The 22,197-nt window shown below is 44.4% G+C and overlaps 1 protein-coding gene across 1 annotated transcript in view; it reads right to left on the bottom strand.

Annotated features, from left to right (window-relative positions):
• CFAP299 (cilia and flagella associated protein 299) overlaps nucleotides 1-22,197 on the bottom strand; it is a 437,840-nt gene that overhangs the window by 15,294 nt on the left and 400,349 nt on the right. Inside the window, exon 5 of the mRNA XM_060247141.1 lies at nucleotides 8,398-8,527. Coding sequence (XP_060103124.1) covers nucleotides 8,398-8,527 — 130 coding nt within the window. The remainder of the gene's footprint in view (nucleotides 1-8,397; nucleotides 8,528-22,197) is intronic.

The raw sequence follows: 22,197 nt of genomic DNA on the forward strand, positions 1-22,197 counted from the left end.
TGCCAAGGAGAAGTGTCACAGAGGTTTATAAAATCATGCAGGGGTGGAGAGAGTTGATAAGGAGAAATTTTTCTCCCATCCCAAAATACTAGAACATGGAAGATCACTCTTCTCTGCAGCTAATATGAAAATGTGGAAGGAAGGTAGCACGGGTATAAGCTCCATCTTGTCGGATCACACAAACCAAGCAAGCTCGGTACTTGGATGGCCAAAACCAGGGCTTTTTTTGTAGCAGGAACTCCTTTGCATATTAGGCCACACACCTCTGATGTAGCCAATCCTCTAAGAGCTTACAGGGCTCCTAGCACAGTCCCTACTGTAAGCTCCAGGAGGACTGGCTACATCAGTGGAGTGTAGCCTAATATGCAAAGGAGTTCCTGTTACAGAAAAAGCCCTGGCCACCATGGAAGACTCTGCAGAGGCAGGCAATGACAAACCACCTCTGTTTCTCACTTGCCTTGAAAGGCTGATGCTGGGGTCACTGTCAGTTGGTTGCAACCTGACAGCACTCGCGCACCTATGTAAAACCTAAATGTCACATCGATTCTAATATTAAATCAGGGCTCCAGCAATCGAAGAAAGCCTGTTTCAGCCACTGCTGGATCAAACCCTGTGGAGGCCCCTAGGCAGTCAAAATCTTTGGGGGCCCCTTGCAAATTATCTCAGAGTTGGAGCACCTGCCCCGCCACCTTCAGGCCCCGCTGCGTCCTGCAGGCACCTTCTCAGAAGCTCCTTTGAGAAAGCTGTGGGGGAGAGGCAGAGAGAGGCAAACTTGGTGATGACGTCAGCATTAGCCACACCAGGGAAGTCGGGCAAAGAGTGGCTCATTTGCTGGCTGCGCATGCAGGCTGGGAGGGCTGCAAGCAGGGGGGGGAACCGGGAGGGGGGGAGGGAGCCCGGGGTTCCTAAAGGTGTGGGGGCCCATAGGCCAGTGCCTAGTTGGTCTAATTGTTAATCCGGCCCTGGTTTCAACATTTCACCCTCGGAAAACAATGTTCCGAAAACGAAAGAGAGCTTTTGCCAGCATTTCACTCAGAGGCAAATGCTGTGCCTCTCACCTGCAGCTATCCTCAATACAGCTCTCGCCTGCATCAAACTCCTACTCCCTTGCACAGAGGACAGCACCAACTCGTTCACATTAATATGATACAGGATGGCTCGACTGCTGCAAGAATACTGGTAGTGTCAGGGCCAGCTCTAGACTGTCTGGCAGGCTAACTTCTGGCACCCCCCCCCGCACTGACAAAATCACGGGGGGGGGGCACCCAATTACGCCCTGGGTGGCGCACTCCCAGAAGGAAAGGAGTTTGCCAAAGAGAGACATTTTATTACAGAAAGTTAGTTGTGTTAATGGAGAAGTTTAGTGCGCACGCAAACATTTTCAGAAAAGAATGAATTATATCCAGGAGACCTTTATTCTGCAATGGCAACCTTTTATTAATTACTGGAAGCGGGGGGGGGGGTGGAATGCAACAGAGAACGTACATCGCAAAGAATGCATTGAACTGATTTACCCCGCCGGTTTTGTACGACAAATGTTTGATTGCCGTTTCTCTGTTGGTTGGATCTACTGCATTGTCTTTGTTGAATTTCTGGACGGCATCCAGGAAATAATAATTTAACAGTAGAACCAACTCTCCTCCGGAGAGGCAATCAGCTCAGCCGCATACTGAGCCCCGTCCCAGCAGAAGGCCTTAAGGACTGTCCAAAAGAGGAAGGAGAGGAAGCTGGTCCACGGCTGCAGCTTCTATGGCCTCGTGGCAGCGGCAAAGAGGCACACAAGGAAGACCTCCCTGGCTTGAAGTTCCCACCACTCCTCTTCTTCTGCTGCTGCTCCCAGTGGGAGAGGAGCTTAGGGATCTGGAGGGCAGATGTTGCACGTTGCTCCAGTGACCACTCTTTGCTTTTCCTTCCTGCTAAATAGCCTTTTTTTTCAGCGGCAGGAGAAGGTCCATGTTATGTATGTGAATCTGTGTGTTACCAAATGGTGTTCCTGCCTGGCTCATTGGAGCATGAAAGACTGAGCGTGGGGACTTAGGAACAATGGGCAGTAGGATCCAAAGCCAAACTGCTCTGTTCCAATCACAGGCCCCCTGCTGCTATGAATGACCCAATAACGTGGGAACCCAGTGATGTATATAGTTGGCCCAGCGGGCCCCGTTCGCCAGTCTTGTTAGTGCAGCCACCTACCATGCTGTACTCAATAAAGAGCTTGTTATCACTACCGCCTCGCCTCTTCAATGCCTAAGAACCCACTATATTATAGTCCAGAAGAAGTAGAAGAATGATGCAGATTAATACCCCACCCTTCTTTCTGAATCAGAGACTTGGAGCGACTTACAATCTCCTATATCTTCTCCGCCCACAACAGACACCCTGTGAGGTGGGTGGGGCTGAGAGGGTCTCCCAGAAGCTGCCCTTTCAAGGACAACTCCTGCAAGAGCTATGGCTAACCCAAGGCCATTCCAGCAGCTGTAAGTGGAGGAGCGGGGAATAAAAACCTGGTTCTCCCAGGTAAGAGTCCGCAAACTTAACCACTACACCAAACTGGCTCATATAGTGCAGGGCTGGCCAAAATTGCTTAACATAAGAGCCACATAGATGTTTGAGAGCCACAAGACATGAACGTCAGATGTTTTGAGAGCTACAAGACAGGAAGGAAGGAAAATAGAGAGACGGGAGGGAGAGGTGGAAAGAAAGCAACTTTAACTTTAAATGCATTCTCCAAGCCACTGGCTGGCTTGGCTAGGCAAAGTGATTTAAAGAAAGATTGCGTTCTCCAAGCCAGCCAGTGGGGTGGTGGGGGCTTTGAGAGCCACACAATATGCGTGAGCCACATACGGCTCCTGAGCCACAGTTTGGCCACTCCTGATATAGCGCAAAGCATTTATATGAAGTTCAGCAAATACACCAAAGGGTCCAAATGTAAATAAGTATTCTCCTTTCCATTTCCTTTACTGTTTCCAGAAAGCTTTTGCTCTGTCACAAACCCCTCACAAAGTCTTTTGTAGCTCAACACAAAACCATCTCTTTCCGGTACTATTTTTTATATATATCTTGGATAATTCCATGGCGTAAGATGCCTGCACATAGCCATCTTGAAACAATTTTCTCTTTAAATTCAGACCAACTGAAAATAGCAAACTCTTTCTACATAAACACTGAAAAACTGTATCTGGTCCATGATACTGTATCATTTCCCCCAATTTACCACATCAGATTTGTGCAGTTTCTCATAAAATCTGGTTACAACGAAATAGCTTTTTGATAATGCCTTTTTTATTTCCAGTTTTTAGGGGTTTCCCCCCTATATTAGTAAGAAGTCATCCCTAGAGGAAATGGGAAAATTTTTAAATATGGAAAAGACTTAGTTAGCGATACTATTGCAGAGATGATGGTATCATACGGAATAACAGAATCGTAGAGTTGGAAGGGTCCTCTGGGGTCATCTAGTCCAACCCCCTGCACAATGCAGGAAACTCACAAACTCCCCCTAAATTCACAGGATCTTCATAGCAGTCAGATGGCCATCTAGCCTCTTTAAAAACCTCCAAGGAAAGAGAGCCCACCACCTCCTGAGGAAGCCTGTTCCACTGAGGAATCCCTCTAACGGTCAGGACGTTCTTCCTAATGTTGAGCCGGAAACTCTTTTGATTTAATTTCAACCCACTGGTTCTGGCCCTACCTTCTGGGGCCACAGAAAACAATTCGACACTATTCTCTATATATGACAGCCCTTCAGTTCAAGTACCTGAAGATGGTGATCATATCACCGCTCAGCTGCCTCCTCTCCAGAATGCAGGAACAAAACCAGTAACTTCAAATCAGTTTTTAAGAATATTAAAATATTCAAAATATTAACTATTTAAGTTTTTGAATGAACAAGAAAAACCTGATTTGAAGTTACTGCTATTTCCCCTGCATTATCAACTATCGTGTATTATAATCATCTTTACAAAAATATCTCTAATGCTTCATCCTAAGTATTCTCTTCATTTTAAAATCACCCAGTTTCCTCTTGTTATAGAAAGAAATTAGTCTGCATTTGAAGGTAATGTAAGAAACGACGTCAATGCTTTTACTTTAATGTACAAATAACAAAAACTGAGTTTTGCTACCGCATGCAAACCATTTTCCCAGCAGTTAATTTCCCCAATTAAAAAAACAACAACACAAACTTGTACTGTCGGTTCTCCGCAGTTGGTAGCACACCTACCCAGAAATACCTGTGTAAGTCACCTGGGGCACTTCTAAAGCTGAGGGTGTCAACAGCTGGGAGGGGGAAAGGAGCAGCTGCTGCCCCTCCCACACCATTTAAAGGGTCCACCAAAAAGGGGGTGGCCTTGGGTCAGCCATAGCTCTCTCGCAGAGTTGTCCTTGAAAGGGCAGCTTCTGGGGGAGCTCTCTCAGCCCCACCCACTTCACAGGATGTCTGTTGTGGGGGGGGGGGGGAAGGTAAAGGAGACTGTAAGCTGCTCTGACTCAGAGAGAAGGGTGGGGTTTACCGTCTTCCTCTTCTTCCTTTATAAGGACATGGGAAAGACTTTTCCATGCCTGTCTGGCTAATGTGAAAACGGAACCCTCTCCATTTTTTAGGGATGGGGCAGAGACCGTGTGGTTCAGAGGAAGGGGACAGAATCAGCCTCCTCCTCTTTTGGCAGTCAGGAGTTCATATTGGTCCATGCATAATTTTCTGTGACGTAGCTTTCAGCCTTCCTCAAAGCATTAGTCAAAAAATGCAATTAGTTGCCAGGATCCATTAGCTGAGAGCTAGGAACTCTGCTTAGCAGGACCAAAGACCAAGGGAGCATTGTCATAACGCAGGCATTGTTAAATTAAAATGGTTTTCACTATGCTTTCCAATACAAAGGGATTTCACCCCTGGAGAAAGAGAGGCACCACTCTGTGTTTTAGACACAGTGGCCAGTGATGTTTTTCAACTGAATCCCAATGGGGTTTTTCAATGGAATACCAGAAGTTCAGGTATTTGTGGCTCATGATCTTATTTGAACTCTATGGGCAGCTCTGACCATTTTTGCAGACCCCTTCTAAGTCCTATTATCGGACATTAACAGATAAGCAAGTTTCAGCACAAGATCCTTTCCGATCAAAGGGTGAGACTAATCAGAACTCGGGTCATGGCCTTTTCAACTGTGGCCCTAGAGAATCAACTACCTGCGTCTCACTTCAGTCAACACTGACAAGTTTTAAGTTTTATTTTTTATGCTTAGCATGTAGCTTCACTGAATAACTGGGGCTGGATTTCATGAGATCTTGCACATTACACAGGTGCATTATGTTATTACATTATATTATTACTAAGATGGTGAGTGGTCTGGAGACCAAGTCCTATGAAGAAAGGTTGAAGGAGCCGGGCATGTTTAGACTGGAGAGGAGGCAGCTGAGAGGCGAAAGGATCACCATCTTCAAGTACTTGAAGGGCTGACATATAGAGGAGGATGTGGAATTGTTTTCTGTGGTTCCAGAAGGTAGGACCAGAAACAATGGGTTGAAATTAAATCAGAAGAGTTTCCGGCTCAACATTAGGAAGAACTTCCTGACCCTTAGCGTGATTCCTCAGTGGAACAGACTTCCTTGAGAGGTGGTGGGCTTTCCTTCCTTAAAGGTTTTTAAACAGAGGCTAGATGGCCATCTGACACCAATGAAGATCCTGTGAATTTAGGAGGAGGTATTTGTGAGTTTCTTGCATTGTGCAGGGGGTTGGACTAGATGACCCTTGAGGTCCCTTTCAACTCTTATGATTCTATGATATCCTGAACATCTGATCAGCAGCAGCCTTCCTCTGGTTTTGCAAAATTAGGCTGCCGCTTCCCTGACTGAGCCAATCCATCTTATGTTGGATCGCCCTCTTTTTCCCCCCCATTGCCTGCAACTTTTCCTAGCATGATTTTTTTCCAGGACACTCTCCAGGGACAAGCCCAAATTTGCCATTGATCCTCCCACTGCCTCCTCTTCTAACTCACCATGTTTCTCCCCCTCCCTCTGGGCCTCATAACCTACCCTTTTGGGTCTTGAATCAAAGATGGAGGACCACTGGGCCTTGCTGTATCTTTTGGAGTAATGTGAGGCCAGTGTCAAGTTCTGCACATTTCTCAGTAGCAACATCTCTACAATGTGAACCAAACAAGGCCTGTTTATTGAGACATGATACAGCCAGGATACTTCTCGGAAGAACTGACCTTCAAGGGTCAGTTCATAGAATTATACCATTACCTTAACTGTAACTATGTAAGTAAAATCTGGCGGGATTGCAAAGCAGGAACTGAGATTCAAAACACTTTCCCAGGAGGAGAAAGAGGCCCCCTCCCAGAGCAGTATGCTAAAAACAGAACCTGGGAAGCACTGCTACAACAGATAACACATAGGCTTCATGAAGAGGGATGAATTCACACTGTCTGAAAGGCCTGTTTGTTGTCCAGGGTAGAGCAGTTACATTTAAGTTACAGTCAGGGGTGGAATTCTAGCAGGAGCGCCTTTGCATATTAGGCCACACCCCCTGATGTAGCCAATCCTCCAAGAGCTTACCCAACTCTTTTTTGTAAGCTCTTGGAGGATTGGCTACATCAGGGGGTGTGGTCTCATATGCAGAGGAGCTCCTGCTAGAATTCCACCCCTGCTCCTGCTGCTTTATCTGTGTATTTAGTTGCTGCTGCTGTCCTTTGTGAGTTTGTGTTGATTTCATTTTTATTCTTCTCTGCGCTTATATAGACACAGTGCATGTTTTGTAAGCTGCCTGGAGGGCTTTATATCGAAAGGCAAGGTAGAAGTTTCCTGAATGAATCCATCCATTCATTAGGCAATGACGAGTTTTGTTGGCATCGCAGCTCGTAACGTGGTTGAGGTGGGTCGCTGGTTGCCTTTGTAACTTCAACCTGCGCTCAGCTACGGCACGGGATTGCCAAATGATTACATAAGGAAATGCCCCAAGGGACACAGGGAGGGTTGAGATGATTCTTTTTACATACATATTATACTTAATGATGCTGAGGCTAGTTGCTCTTATCATGGGAAAAGAACTGGAGCACGAAAGGATGTTTCCAGTCTGTGAGGACCGCCCCGTGATTTATGGGCAGGGGCCCCAACTGAGTGGGAGGAGGAGAACACCCTTTTTGCTGGCATCCTCAGTGAAAAAGATCTCAAGCAGCAGGGTTGAAAGAGATTTCATTCGAGATCTTGGGAGAGCTTCTGCCTAAAGTAGACTGTCCTTGGCCAGATGGACCGAGAGGACAAGGCAGCATCACAGATTCAGTGTTGTACCTGCCCGGGATGTGTTTTCAAGAAATCTTTTTATTTTAAGACCACCTAATTGCCATCTGCAATAAGAGCTGTCTTATTTATAATGCCTTCTCTCCCTAGAACAAATAACAGACCAAAGCACTGTCCACTAAGCTGGTGAAGCGCATGATCAATGCCGAGTTGATACTGGTAGAGTCTCAGACCTATTAAGCACGAGTGTTATCTCTCACTTTCACCATGCATGTCTGTCTGGTTTTCTTCGTAGTTCTGCGCTGATTTTCCTCCCTTCGGTGCTCAGTTCTCTTTCTGGTAGCTATTTCCCTTGGTTTTCTGAAAGTGCTTTTGTGCTGATTTTTCTGTTGTTTCGCTTCCAAGCCAAAGGTGATTCAAAAGTGTACCGATTCCCTTGGATTTCCTCCTGCTCTTCTGCTGCCCCCAAAAGTCACTCAGTCCCCACCCACAGCGAGGTCATTCCTCCCACTCTGCACTTTCTGCCATTACCCCCCCCCCCCTTCATTGGTGTACAAGCTTCACTGATTACTTTCCCTCTTGTTGTTTTAAATTTAACAAGCGGCATGAGTCTAGTGATTGGAGACTATTGCTAGTCTTGGATTGTTGGATAAAATAATTAAAATGACAAGGAAAAAGTTTAAAGGAACTCTGCAAGGTTTAGTTGTTGTATTATGCCAGGAGATTTGCACCAGTAATTCTCTGTCAAGGAGCAGAACTCAAGAAGCAAAGAAAGAACTGTCCTCCCTTTAGTATGATTTATTTAATGTTATTATTATATTGTCTTCCTCTTTAGTAGGATATATTTTAATATTATTATGTGATATTTTTAAAATCAGACCAGGGAATCTGCAGTTTTGATTGTGGATTCTGCTATAACAGGATTTCACCATTATCTCTAGGCAGGACCTTTTTTGCATATGCAGGAACTCATTTGCATATCAAGCCACACCCCTTGACATCACCATTGTTTTGCATAGGGCTTTTAAATAGAAAAGGCCTAGCAAGAGCTCATTTGCATATTAGGCCACACACCCCTGACACCTAGGCTAGCTGGAACTGCATTCCTGCTCAAAAAAAAAAAGAAGCCCTGTCTCTAGGGACTACAGATAACAAAAGCAAAGCTTCTACCTTAGGATCCACGTTGATGATCCTTCTGTCAGATTTGTTCTTGAAGAGTAAGCCGCATGTGCTTTCTGCAATCACTTGATAATTCGGACTGGAGTTCAAGCAGCAGAGGTTTCTGTCCCAGTTGTAGAAGCTGTGAAAACAAAGCATGAGCAGTATAAAGTGCTGATTTGTGAAGGGTGGGGTAGACTGCAGGTCTGGAACAACATGGTTTTTTTTAGTGGTTTTCCAATGGTGGGGGTGGAACCAACTTACCTTCTAAGTAGCCTTCTTCCAAGTTAAGTGGGTCTTCCTCTAACAGAAGGGCCATGTAAGTTGGAAGAGGACTTGTCAGACTGGAGGAAGACTTAAACATTTGAGTCAAAAAGGTGGGATATATATATTTTGAGGAATAAATTAATAACTGAACTGCTGAACTTCTGAATGAAATGCTGTAACCATAGGTTATAACATAATATCACATAAGCATCAGATATAAAGGTAGTCCCCGGTGCAAGCACCAGTTGTTTCAGACTCTGGGGCGATGTTGCTTTCACAATATTTTCATGGAAGACTTTTTACAGGGTGGTTTTCCATTGCCTTCCCAGTCATCTACACTTTCCCCCCAGCAAGCTGGGTACTCATTTTACCCACCTCGGAAGGATGGAAGGCTGAGTCAACCTCAAGCTGGCTACCTGAACCCAGTTTCCACTGGGATCAAACTCAGGTTGTGAGCAGGAGCTTAGGACTGCAGTACTGCAGCTTTACCACTCTGCACCACGGGGCCATTAAGACATACCAAAATACAAGTATAAGCAATAAATCACATCCAATCACAATCTGATACACCCAGTACTCACACAGTTTAACACTTAAAGCTAACTTTAAATCATAAACCTTACTGAGTAAAGGATAGGAACTTCTTCTAATTTTAATAGACAAAAATTGGAAAATTAGCGTAAGAAAGCACATCTACTCTGAGAACGAAACGTCTGGAAGGAAAACTTTCTCCAGTAGAACACGGCACTTGAGCCCGAAAGATTCTACAAGCCCTAATGATGTTACCAGCCGTGAAAACCTGAAATCTTTGATCACATCTACTCTGTTCAGCGGAGAGGAAGGACGGGGGTAGGATCCACTCCACCATCTCTTCCCTTCTGGTAACATTTGGCAAAGCAGAAAACAAGTCATACTATGATTATTTTCAAGTTTCTTTACTCTCCAACAAAGTGAGAGAGGAGGTTAGGGAAACCAGTAACGCGACAACTTTGTACATTTTGTGGAACTAAGTATTACTGGGGGACAGATGTGGAAGAGGCAAACATGGTGGCCACATGTTATCTGTTATGTGTCCTTCCTGAATTGGACTAGACATAGCTAGGTTCGAATCCTGACAGGGATGTGACCCTCCCTAGATGCAAGTCCAGCCCTCTAGCTGCTAACGTTACACTTGATTTCTCTAGGATTTTATATTGTTCTCTTTGAAGTTCTTCTCAAGGATGGCTCTTTTGGGAGATATTTGCATAAGGAAATATATGCAACAACATTTCTGACAGAATCATTTAGGCAAGATCCATGAGCAGCAATCCCCAGGAACAGGGTATCTTGCTTATCCTCAACCATCTGGTTTAATGTTTTTTTTCCCCTATGTGGATAGCTTTGCAGGAATTCTTTCAAAGTGCTACTTGGGGGAGGGGGCAGCGTGTGGAATGAAATTGTATCTAGATCAGCCTTAAGAACGCTGGCAGAATGGGGAAGGCTGCTATATATGTAAGTCCATTTTGTCTTCCCATCCTGGAAAAAAGTGAATCTGTCAATGGGCTAACAGAATTCCCAGTGCCCCTTTTAAAAGTACAGTATCCAGGGCAGGAAACAGGAAACAAAAATCCTGTGGAATTTTGTTTTGTTTGATTGTTTTTGGGAGATTCCAGGAGATCCCGGGATTTTTGTATGTAATTTGATGGAACTATAAGATTTGATAAACTTTCTAATATTTTTCCTCACAAAAAATGGGGAAATAACCAAAACACTTAAAGCAGGCAGATGGAAGTCATCACGCCATTGTAGCCACATAGGAGAAAGCAATTGAAAAGGTATGATGGGAATAAAGTTTTATTATGACAATTATAATTCAGGAAGTGTTTCAGGGTAGATGCTGAGCTGATATAATTTAGCACACCTTCTGGTGATGTCAGGGATGTGTGGCATATGCAAATGAGTTGTGCTAATGAGTTCCAGCACCTCTTTTTCTCTTTTTTCCATATATATCAATGTATTGCTAAAAGCAATGAGTAACTAACTATCTATCATAGTTTTATCTATATGACTTTGGTCTTTGAATCTCCTTTCAATAAAGGGGAACCATTTCTCTAGTAAACCTGACTTGTGAGCCTGAATCTGATTTTTGTAGGTCATCCGTAAATTTATCTAAAACAAGATAATCCCATAATTTAAGAAGAAGAGTTGAAGAATTGGTTTTATATCCTGCTATTCATTACCTGCCTTCCCTTCCTCTCCCCACAACAGAAACCCTGTGAGTAGGTGGGGCTGAGAGAGCTCTGAAAGAACTGGGGCTGGCCCAAGGTCACCGAATCAGATGCATATGAACATATGAAGCTGCCTTATACTGAATCAGACCCTTGGTCCATCAAAGTCAGTATTGTCTTCTCAGACTGGCAGTGGCTCTCCAGGGTCTCAAGCTGAGGTTTTTCACACCTATTTGCCTGGACCCTTTTTTGGAGATGCCGGGGATTGAACCTGGGACCTTCTGCTTCCCAAGCAGATGCTCTACCACTGAGCCATCGTCCCTCCCCACCTGCAAGTGGAGGAGGCACGGTGAATCAACCCCAGTCCTCCCAGATTAACCACTACACCAAAGCTGGCTCTCTAGGATGTCTCAAGTGTTGGGTTGCTGCCTCCACCTTTCTCTATAACTGAGCCCATTTGCCATCGCTCATCTATTACTATATGGCAGAGTTTGACCACAAAGAGCGGGACAGGGAGAAGACTGAACCAGAACAAAGGGGTGAATAGACGGGTCTAAGTGCTACACTTGCTACATTCCCTCTGACATGCACTATGTGCCTGATCATTTGTGGTCTCTCACTTCTGACTTGCCTCCACGGGCTGCTTCTTTTGCCTCTGTCTCTGCCCTCTGGTATTGTTCTCTCTGGTTGCTGAAGCTTCAGGACAGGGATTCTCATATATGAACATATGAAGCTGCCTTATATTGAATCAGACCCTCAGTCCATCAAAGTCAGTGTTGTCTACTCAGACTGGCAGCTGCTCTCCAGGGTCTCAAGCTGAGGTTTGTCATGCCTACTTGCCTGGACCCTTTTTAGTTGGAGATGCCGGAGATTGAACCTGGGACCTTCTGCTTACCAAGCAGATGCTCTACCACTGTGCCACCGTCCCTCCCATCTCATTGGGTTTTAGTACCTCTTTGCCATTCTTGGCTGTGCCAGGGCTGGACAGTTAAAAGGCACAACAAGGGAGGCCCCAAAAAGTTTCCATTCCTTGACTTAAGGAAGCTTATTATGATTAGGTGGAAACTGCCTGTCTTTGACTCTTGAAGGGTCTCATCAGTCTCTTTGGCAGCTCAGACAGCAGTGACCAGGCCAGGCCTTGCCATGGAGGGCATGGCTCCACCCAGGGCAGGAACTCATTTGCATATTAGGCCACACACCCCTGATGTAGCCAATCCCCCTGGAGCTTACAGTAGGGCCTGTACTAAGAGCCCTGCAAGCTCTTGGAGGCAGGGTTGCCAATCCCCAGGTGGGGGCAGGGGATCCCCTGGTTTGGAGGCCCTCCCCCCACTTCAGGGTCATCAGAAAGCAGGGGAGGAGGAAATGTCTAGTGGGCACGCCATTATTCCCTATGAAGACCAATTCCCATAAGGTATAATGGTGAATTGATCTGTGAGTATCTGGGGCTCGTGGGGGCTGTTGGGTTTTTTTAGGTAGAGGCACCAAATTTTCAGCATAGCGTCTGATGCCTCCCCCCAAAATACCTTCCAAGTTTCAAAAGGATTGGACTAGGGGGTCCGATTCTATGAGCCCCCAAAGAAGGTGCCCCTATCTTTCATTATTTCCAATGGAGGGAAGGCCTTTAAAAGGTGTGCGGTCCCTTTAAATGTGATGGCCAGAACTCCCGTGGTGTTCAGTCATGCTTGTCGCAACCTTGCTTCTGGCTCCACTCCAATGTCTTCTGGCTCCATCTCCAACTGGACTTGGCAACCCTACTTGGAGGATTGGCTACATCAGGGGTGTGTGGCCTGATATGCAAAGGAGTCCCTTCTCCAAAAAAAGAAAAAAATAAAGCCCTGGCTTTGACTTCTGAGCTGGGCTCAAGCTGGCCAGCGAGAGATAAGCCTGCTTTGCATTCTTCTCTCTGATTTCCCAAACAACACGCTGCCCACTGGGCACAACAACAGGCCTGGCAATTTCCTTTTAAAATAAAAGCAGTGTTCCTCCTGCAGCTGGCTTTCGGGCACCTTTCCGAGGCTGCATATTCCGCATATCTGAGCGCCTTGTTGGAAGTATGAAGTCTGTTCTGAAACATTTGATAATCTATTAAAATAATAGTAAGGGAAACTCTGGGCAGCGCATTTTTAAACCCTTTGGCATTCCTTGCTGTCTATTCGATAGCTTGGTTTTTTTCCACCCCTCCCAGGGTGATTTAGAGCATTTAAAAGGCATCTCTAATTCTATTAATCAAAATTAGATTTAGCTGTATTACAGCTACAGTGATTCTTAGGTTGCAGTTGATGCTACAGTAAGGATTGTTACTCACTCCTGAGGGGAAGTCAAGTTGCACCGAATACAAAAACATGTACTTTGGAAAGTCATCGCTATGAAAGAAACCAACGTATGAAGCTGAGTTGTGTTGCATCAGACCATTGGTCTGTTTCCCCAAGAAGTGTTCACTTCAACTGCCAGTGGCTCTCTAAGGTCCCAGTGAAGAGTATTTCTGCTTGCTGAAATCAACCCACCACTAAAGAGCTCCATCGCATGCGATGTGCCCGGCGCGATGACATCAACTGGAAGTAGGGTTGCCAATCCCCGGGTGACTTCAATATCAGGAAAGTTGGTGGAAACCATAATCAAAGAGAGAATGAGTAGGCACACTGATGAACAAAAGTTATTGAGGAAGACTCAGCATGGGTCCTGTAAGGGAAGATCTTGTCTCACTAACATGTTAAGAGTTTTTGAGGGGGTGAACAAACATGTGGACAAAGGAGACCCAATAGATGTTGGTTACCTTGACTTCCAGAAAGCTTTTGATAAAGTTTCTCATCAAAGGCTCCTTAGTAAGCTCAAGAGTAATGAGGTAAAAGGACAAGTCCTCTTGTGGATCACAAACTGGCTCATTAATAGGAAACAGAGACTGAAGAAGACTGCAGATTTATACCCCGCCCTTCTCTCTGAATCAGACTCAGAGTGGCTTACAATCTACTATATCTTCTCCGCCCACAACAGACACCCTGTGAGGTGGGTGGGGCTGAGAGGGCTTTCACAGCAGCTGCCCTTTCAAGGACAACCTCTACATGAGCTATGGCTGACCTAAGGCCATTCCAGCAGCTGCAAGTGCAGGAGTGGGGAATCAAACCTGGTTCTCCCAGATAAGAGTTTGCACACTTAACCACTACACCAAACTGGCTCACTACATCAAACTGGCAAGTGAGTATAAATGAGACATTTTCTCAGTGGAGGATGGTAAGCTGTGGGGTTCTGTAGGGCTCAGTACTGGGTCCCATGTTTTTTAACTTATTCATTAATGATTTGGAGTTGGGAGTAAGCACTGAAGTGGCTAAGTTTGCGGATGACACTAAGTAGTTCAGGGTGGTAAGAACCAGAGAGGATTGTGAGGTACTCCAAAGGGATCTGTCGAGGCTGGGCAAATAAGCGTCAACGTGGAAAATGAGGTTCAACATGGCCAAATGCAAAGTAATGCACATTGGGGCCAAAAATCCTAAGTAGAAATACAAGTTGTTGGGGTGTGAACTGGCAGAGAGAGATCTTGGGGTCGTGGTAGATAACTCACTGAAAATGTCAAGACAGTGTGCAATTGCAATAAAAAAGGCCAATGTCGTGTTGGGAATTATTAGGAAGGGAATTGAAAACAAATCAGCCAGTATCATAATGCCCCTGTATAAATTGATGGTGCGGTCTCATTTGGAATACTGCATGCAATTCTGGTCACCGCACCTCAATTATAGCATTGGGAAAAGTGCAGAAAAGGACAACTAGAATGATTAAAGGGTTGGAACACTTTCCCCATGAAGAAAGGTTAAAACACTTGGGGCTCTTTCGCTTGGAGAAATGTTGACTGAGGGGTGACATGATAGGGATTTACAAGATTATGCATGGGATAGCGGGTAGAGAAAGAAGTACTTTTCTCCCTTTCTCACAATACAAGAACTCGTGGACATTCAATGAAATTGCTGAGCAGTCGGGTTAGAACTGATAAAAGGAAGTACTTTTTCACCCAAAGGGTGATTAACACATGGAATTCTGTGGCAGTGGCTACAAGCATAGACAGCTTCAAGAGGGGATTAGATAAGCAGATAGAGCAGAGGTCCATCAGTGGCTATTAGCCATAGTGTATTGATGGAATTCTCTGTCCGGGGCAGTGATGCTCTGTATTCTTGGTGCTGGGGGCGGGGGGGGGCACACCGTGAGAGGGCTTCTAGTGTCCTGGCCCCACTGGTGGACCTCCTGATGGCACTTGGTTTTTTTGGCCACTGTGTGACAGAGTGTTGGACTGGATGGGCCATTGGCCTGACCCAACATGGCTTCTCTTATGTTCTTATGTGCCCCTATTTTTCATTATTTCTAATGGAGAGAAGGCATTTAAAAGGTGGGCTGTTCCTTTAAATGTGATGGCTAGGACTCCCTTTGGAGTTCTATTATGCTTTTCACAACCTTGCTTCTGGCTCCACCCCCATTGTCTTTTAGCTCTACCCCCAAAGTCCCCAGATATTTCTTGAATATCTAACTTCCCTTTCTAGCTGGGCCTTTTATTGCTTTCCTCCCAGGTCCCCCTCCCCCCCGCTAGCTTTCCCTGCAAAACTCTACCAACCAATCAGAGTGAAAGAAGGGATCCTGGGAAATGTAGGCCCACTAGCAACTCCTACACAGGCTTCCCTGGAGCCTGTAGGCTGCATTAGGCCTGAGATCATGACAACTGCTAAAAGCGGAATAATCACACAGTTGATATGGCAGTTTGGCATACAGTTGCCAGGTCCTACCTGGCTCCAGATGGGGAGTTAGGGCAGTAGTAAAATGAAATTGTTCAGGATGGCATTTTTATAAAGGGAACAGAAGTGTAGTTTTAATTGTACGTGGGAGATCTGCAACACCCTGTTGCTTTGTTGATTGTATGTCCTGTCGTGTTCTTTTTGAATTGTTTGCTGTTCCCAGTTTTACTACATTATTATGCATATTAAATATTTTACTGCATTGTTTCTCATCTTTGTAATACCATTCTACCGCTGTGCTATATGTAGTGTACTGTTCCATTGCATTGCTTTTAAAAATTTTGTAATCTGCCTTGAGTCCCAGTGCAAGATATGGAACAGAAAAGACGCAAATAAATAAATGCTCTGATGAAACCAAGGATGTTAGTACCAGCAACAACAGATTTTATGAATCAGGACGATAGCAAGTCAGTTGGCAACGAGGAGGGGGAGGAGGAGGAGGAGGAAGAGAAGGAGGAGAAGAATAATTTAAACCCCGCCCTTCACTCTGAATCTTAGAGCAGCTTACAATCTCCTTTACCTTCCTCCCCACAACAGACACCCTGTAAAGGACAGCTCTGCAAGAGCTATGGCTGACTCAAGTTCACATCAGCAGGTGCATGTGGAGGAGTTGAGAATCAAACCTGGCTCCCTCAGATAAGAGTCCACACCACCCAACCACTGCACCAAACTGGCCCCTCTCCCCGAAAATAACCAGAAGACGACATTCCACACTTCTCTAGTCCCAAGGACTGGAACAGCTACTGGAAAAGCCCAGTTGTGGGCTGAATCCATCCTAACCGACATTGCTGTTGGGAGTGACGTTGGGAGTGTTATTTATTTATCATATGGCAGAGTTGCATGCAGGAAGCTTATAGTATTATAAAATACATAACCAAGTTGATACAACAGGTCTTCAGACCAATTGGGCAAGCCCCCCAAATACTAATATCTACATTTTCAATCCACTCAATTTCAGCTGTGGAGAGTTCAAAGAGCTCTGTCACATCTCCTTGGAAAGCAGGATGCTCACATGCCTGTGACAGATGGAAATTAGTTTGGGGCCTGCACCATTTAGGCCCTGGTATTTTGAGCCCAGAAAACATGAATATGTAAAATTAGCAATCTGAAACAGAGCTTTTTCTGTCTTTACTTGATGTATACCTTTTCTCCTTTTTTCTGAAACTCTATTGGTTGCTGGATTTAGAGTCCTCCCCTTTTATTTTGAAAGATTTTTTTTAAATTAAAGGAGTTAAAACATTTGATAAATTGAACAGTTTGAACAACCAACCACAGCAATTAAAGTTGCAAGTTAATGAATACACAGAAAATCCAACACTAAAAGAACCGTAACTATAACAGAATTAAAATAATGTACCATAAGATGCACTTCCCCCCCCCAAAAAAAGTGAGGGAAAAAGTGTGTGCGTCTTATGGAGTGAAGGTACCTTCCTCCGGGAGGGGGGGCGATCCGGTGCCTCCGCCTCTGATCCCGGCGCTTCCCCCACGCCTGCTTGCCTGGCTCCAGCTTCTTCCAGCAAGTGCTGGGATCGCTCCACGCTTCCCCCACCGCGAACCCAGCGCTTCGTGAGCGCCGGCTGCGGAGGGGGCAGTGTGCTTCCTCCGTGCCTGTCTGCCTGGCTCCAGCTCTGACGCTTACAGCAAGCTCCAGGATCGCTCCCTCTGCCCTCCGATCCCGGAGCTTGCTTTAAGCATCAGAGCTGGAGCCAGGCAGACAGGCATGGAGGAAGCACCCGCCCCCTCCGCAAACCCAGAGCTTCGCGAGCGCCGGCTGTGGAGGGGGCGGCGTGTTTCCTCCGTGCCTGTCTGCCTGCCTCCAGCTCTGATGCTTAAAGCAAGCGCCGGGATCGGAGGGCAGAGGGAGCGATCCTGGCACTTGCTGTAAGCGTCAGAGCTGGAGCCAGGCAGACAGGCACGGAGGAAGCATGCTGCCCCCTCCACAGCCGGTGCTCGCGAAGCACTGGGTTTGTGGTGGGGGCAGCATGGAGCGATCCCAGCGCTTGCTGAAAGAAGCTGGAGCCAGGCAGGCGCGGGGGAAGCGCCGGGATCGGAGGCGGAGGCAGCGGATCGCCCCCCAGGAGGAAGGTGCGTCCTATGGTCCCGAGCGCCTTATGGACCAAAAAATACGGGTACGTAGCAGATAAAATAACAGATAAAATTGCTGTACTGATCTGTGACATTTGCAGTCATAGAAAATATGTTAAAATGTGACATGCTGTTGTGAAACCACAGTGCTCATCTGCAATAAATACCCAACATGCCTTGTACAGTTCAAAAGCTTTAATGTGATGCTAAGCAGACTCCCCTTGTATACAAACTTGAATACAAGGCTGATTATATAGATAAACACATTGAAAGCATATATATAACTAGGAACATCATTATCTGCAAAATGACCAAGCATCCAGATGTCTATCCAAGTGATTCAGATCCAGTTTTATTACAGTCCATGACCAGATCCAACTGATAAAACAAAACATTATCAGGCATACTAGCATACAAGTTAAGAGTTCCAGTTAAGATAAAATAATAAAACGTATCAAAAACTAGATAAAATTACATCCTTAAGAGAAAGATGATATATAAAACACATAAGTAATAGCACAGATAACCATTTTAAAATTTGAACCTAGAAATCTAAAAAACCCAGAACTATACAATAAATCTCCCAAGGAACCTGGGATCAGGGCTCAAAAGGGCAGAACTGAAATTTATTGCGCACTTTGATTGCTTGAATGCAGAATCTAGCAGTTAGTTGAGATTTCATCTGCTAATAGCTGAGATTTCATCTGCTAATCATTTATCTAAGCATATCTGGTCCGCCTCTACAACAGGACTGTCTGGAAGGGAAAGAACTGTCTCATTTCAGATTTGTTTATAGAGGGGGCAATGGAAAAAACATGTCCCGTTGTTTCCACCTCCGCTAGAAGGCAGGGCCAAATCCTCTCAGAGTATGCGATCTTCTTATATCTTCCTTCCAAAATCATGGATGGCATGGCATCACATCTGGCCAGTGTAAAAGTCCTCTTGTAAGGGGGAAAATCTAGAGTTTTAAGACACTGGGCCATTGCCATGATGTATTTCTTCTTCTCAAGGGTCCTGAAGCCAGGAGACTTCATTAAGTCTTGCTGGGGTTCCGTGTCACAAATCCTTTGCTTAACTGTGAATGTGGCTTATCCAGGACTTTTTTTGTAGCAGGAAGTCATTTGCATATTAGGCCACACCTCCCTGATGTAGCCAATCCTCCGGGAGCTTACTGTAGGCCCTGTACTAAGAGCCCTGTAAGCTCCAGGAGGATTGGCTACATCAGGGGTGCGTGGCCTAATATGCAAAGGAGTTCCTGCTACAAAAAATGCCCTGGGCCTATCCAAGTGTGTTCCCCACCCACAAAGCTATTACCTTCCTTTCAAAGCTTCTGCAGTGTTTCTAATCTTGATATAGACGTATACATGGGGAAGCACCAAACTTCTATATTAGATTCATCTCAAAAGGTATCATGTGCTTTAAACAAATTTTAATCCAATGCCAATTTCCATCATTTCCTGGTCAATGCTATCACTTGTCAGGACAAAGAGAAAACGGTCCCAACATGTAGCTCTGCAGATATTTTATTCTCTATATTTATAATTTCTTTAAAGACATGCCTGGGCTGATTCCATGTTATGTTTTTTCTCCCCACGGTGGCACATGTTTTGCTCAATTCATATTTTCCAGAAGGTTTCCAAGCAGCACAGGGTAATCTATCATTTTCACCCACCAGCTCACTGTCAGGTTTTTTGTTTAAAAAAAACAAACAAACCAGATGCATGTGTAGCATTGTTCAAGAAGAGCACAAATCTCTCTTGCTCTGGGTGTGTTTACACTGACAGTTTGTGACTCTCTATCACCACATTGGAAACTCACCTTTTATATTACCTAATGTTCTCACAACTGTTTTGCATCGTTGCTGGCCCGAAACATCTACATTTGTTTCGGTGACATGAGTTTCGGAGCTGCTGCAGCAACGTTTTTCTCCACACTAGTTTTGATCTGGTCTTTTCTCTATAGGAATTTCATCTATCCCATATGCTTCTTTCTAATCACCCCTCCCCCCGTTACTTGACGCCCGCCAGTGTTATTTTCTCAAAATACTGACATTAAAAGGTACCCTTAATTCCTAAGGACTAAAATTGATATTCTTCTTTCTTCTAAAGTTTAATCATTATCAAAAATTGTCCAATGTCCTTTTACTTTCCACTCGTCTTCTACATAACTTCTAAATTTTTTCCATTCCCTTTTAAAATCTTCTAAATCATAGCCTCTTAAAGTTCTTGTTAATTTGTCCATCTCACTCCATGTCATAACTTTTACAATCCAATCCCATTTTTCTGGTATTTTTTCTTGCTTCCATAACTGCACATATAGTGCCCTAGCAGCTGAAAGCAAGTACCAAATTATAGTTCTATCTTCTTTTGGAAATTTTTCCATTTGTAATCCCAACAGAAAAGACTCTGCAGCTTTCTTGAATTCATATCCCAAGATCCTAGAAATTTCTTGTTGGATCATCTGCCAATACTTTTTCGCTCTTTCACAAGTCCACCACAATATGGTAGAAAGAACCTTCATGTTTTTTACATTTCCAACATCTGTCTGGCATCTTGTTATTCATCTTTGCCAATTTTTTAGGAGTCATATACCATCTATACATAATTTTAAAACAGTTCTCTTTAATACTCTATGTTGAAAGTTTCATAGAGTTCTTCCATAAATATTCCCATGTATCCATCTGTATTTCTTTATTTACATTTATTGCCCATTTAATCATTTGAGATTTCACTACTTCATCTTCTGTAGACCATTTTAAAAGCAACTTTTTGAAATTAATTTTTCATTATCTCCAAGCAGAACTTTTTCCATTTCTGTTTGCTTGTCTTATTCCTTCAGTTTTAATATCGTTTTCCACCAAACTCTTTATTTGTTGCATTTGAAACCAATCGTATTTGTTATTCAACTCCACAGCAGTTTTCAATTCTATTTTGCCACCTTGTATTTTTAATAGTTGATTGTATGACAGCCATTTTTCCTCACCTGTCTCAGCTGTTATTTTTATCACTTCTGCTGGCACTATCCATAATGGTTTTCTTTCATCACCATATTTCTTATAGTTCATCCAGGTATTCAACAAATTATTTCTTATATAATGGTATTTCAAACTTGTATTGTAGAAGTTTTCATGCGTTTTAAAAGACTCCTCCAAAAGCCACCACAAAGTGCAGTAATTTGCATGAGAACTGACAGCACTTGAAATTTTTACATATCATTGCTTGCCTCATCTAGTAATTTAAATTTGTATTGTTTTTGCAGTGTTGACACGATTTCCAAGCAATCGTATACATTTGACTAAGCACTGGTATTCCGGCTGCCCTCTGATCAGACACCCCTCCCCCCAAATTGAAGCGCTTAAATGTAAAAGGAAAATAATTAAAGTGGAACAGTGGCAGGCGATTTGAAGATTCTAAAACTCTGGATCAAACTGAATGTAAAAACACCCTCTCTCCCCCACTGCCCTCTCTCATCTATCTATCTATCTATCTATCTATCTATCTATCTATCTATCTATCTATCTATCTATCTATCCATCCATCCATCCATCCAAGGCTTTTTTGTAGCAAAACCGCACCAGGAACTCATTTGCATACTAGGCCACACCCCCTGATGACAGCATTGTTTCACACAGGGCTTTTTTGTAGAAAAAGCCTAGCAGGAACTCATTTGGGAACTCTGGGAGAACCGGGTTTGATTCCCCACTCCTCCACACGCACTTGCTGGAATGGCCTTGGGTCAGCCATAGCTCTCGTAGGAGTTGTCCTTGAAAGGGCAGCTGCTGTGAGAGCCTCTGAGCCCCACCCACCTCACAGGGTGTCTGTTGTGGGAGGAGAAGATATAGGAGATTGTAAGCTGCTCTGAGGCTCTGATTCAGAGAGAAGGGCCGGATATAAATTTGCAGTCGTCTTCTTCTTCATTTGCTTATTAGGCCACAACCATGTAATGTGAGCCGCCCTGAGCCCGCTTCGGCAGGGAAGGGCGGGATATAAGAATAAATTTATTATTATTATTATATTATTAACCCCTGACACCAAGCCAGCCGGAATCCCTTGGTGATGCTAACTGCTGGAAGGTTCTGGGCGCCCCACTGTAGCCAATGGCAATTAAAAGATTAATTGGTCTCCTACCATTTGGGGGAAGGTGAGAGGTGCACTTTAGGAACTTTTCATCAGAACAAAGAAAATACTTGGGACTAATGTAGTAATAGCACTACAGTTGCCCTGCACCCCAGACCCCAAATCTCAGTTTTGTTGGTATGAAAAGGCAGAGAAAGGGGGCAAAAGGGTGTTTCTGTTCATGAGAGCACAAGGCACATTTCCCCTTCTGGACACATAAAAAAAGACTGTCCCAACAATGCCACGCTGGGAATGATCCATTTTTTCCAGGGTTTTTTTTTTTTAAAGCAGAGTTTTTAGTGGAAAAACTAAGCTGTTCCCAATTTGTGCAGGAACGGATGACAACGTTGTGTGGAAACAAACAAT

This window comes from Heteronotia binoei, chromosome 9 (genome assembly GCF_032191835.1).
Source record: "Heteronotia binoei isolate CCM8104 ecotype False Entrance Well chromosome 9, APGP_CSIRO_Hbin_v1, whole genome shotgun sequence".
Classification (NCBI taxonomy): Eukaryota; Metazoa; Chordata; class Lepidosauria; order Squamata; family Gekkonidae; genus Heteronotia; species Heteronotia binoei.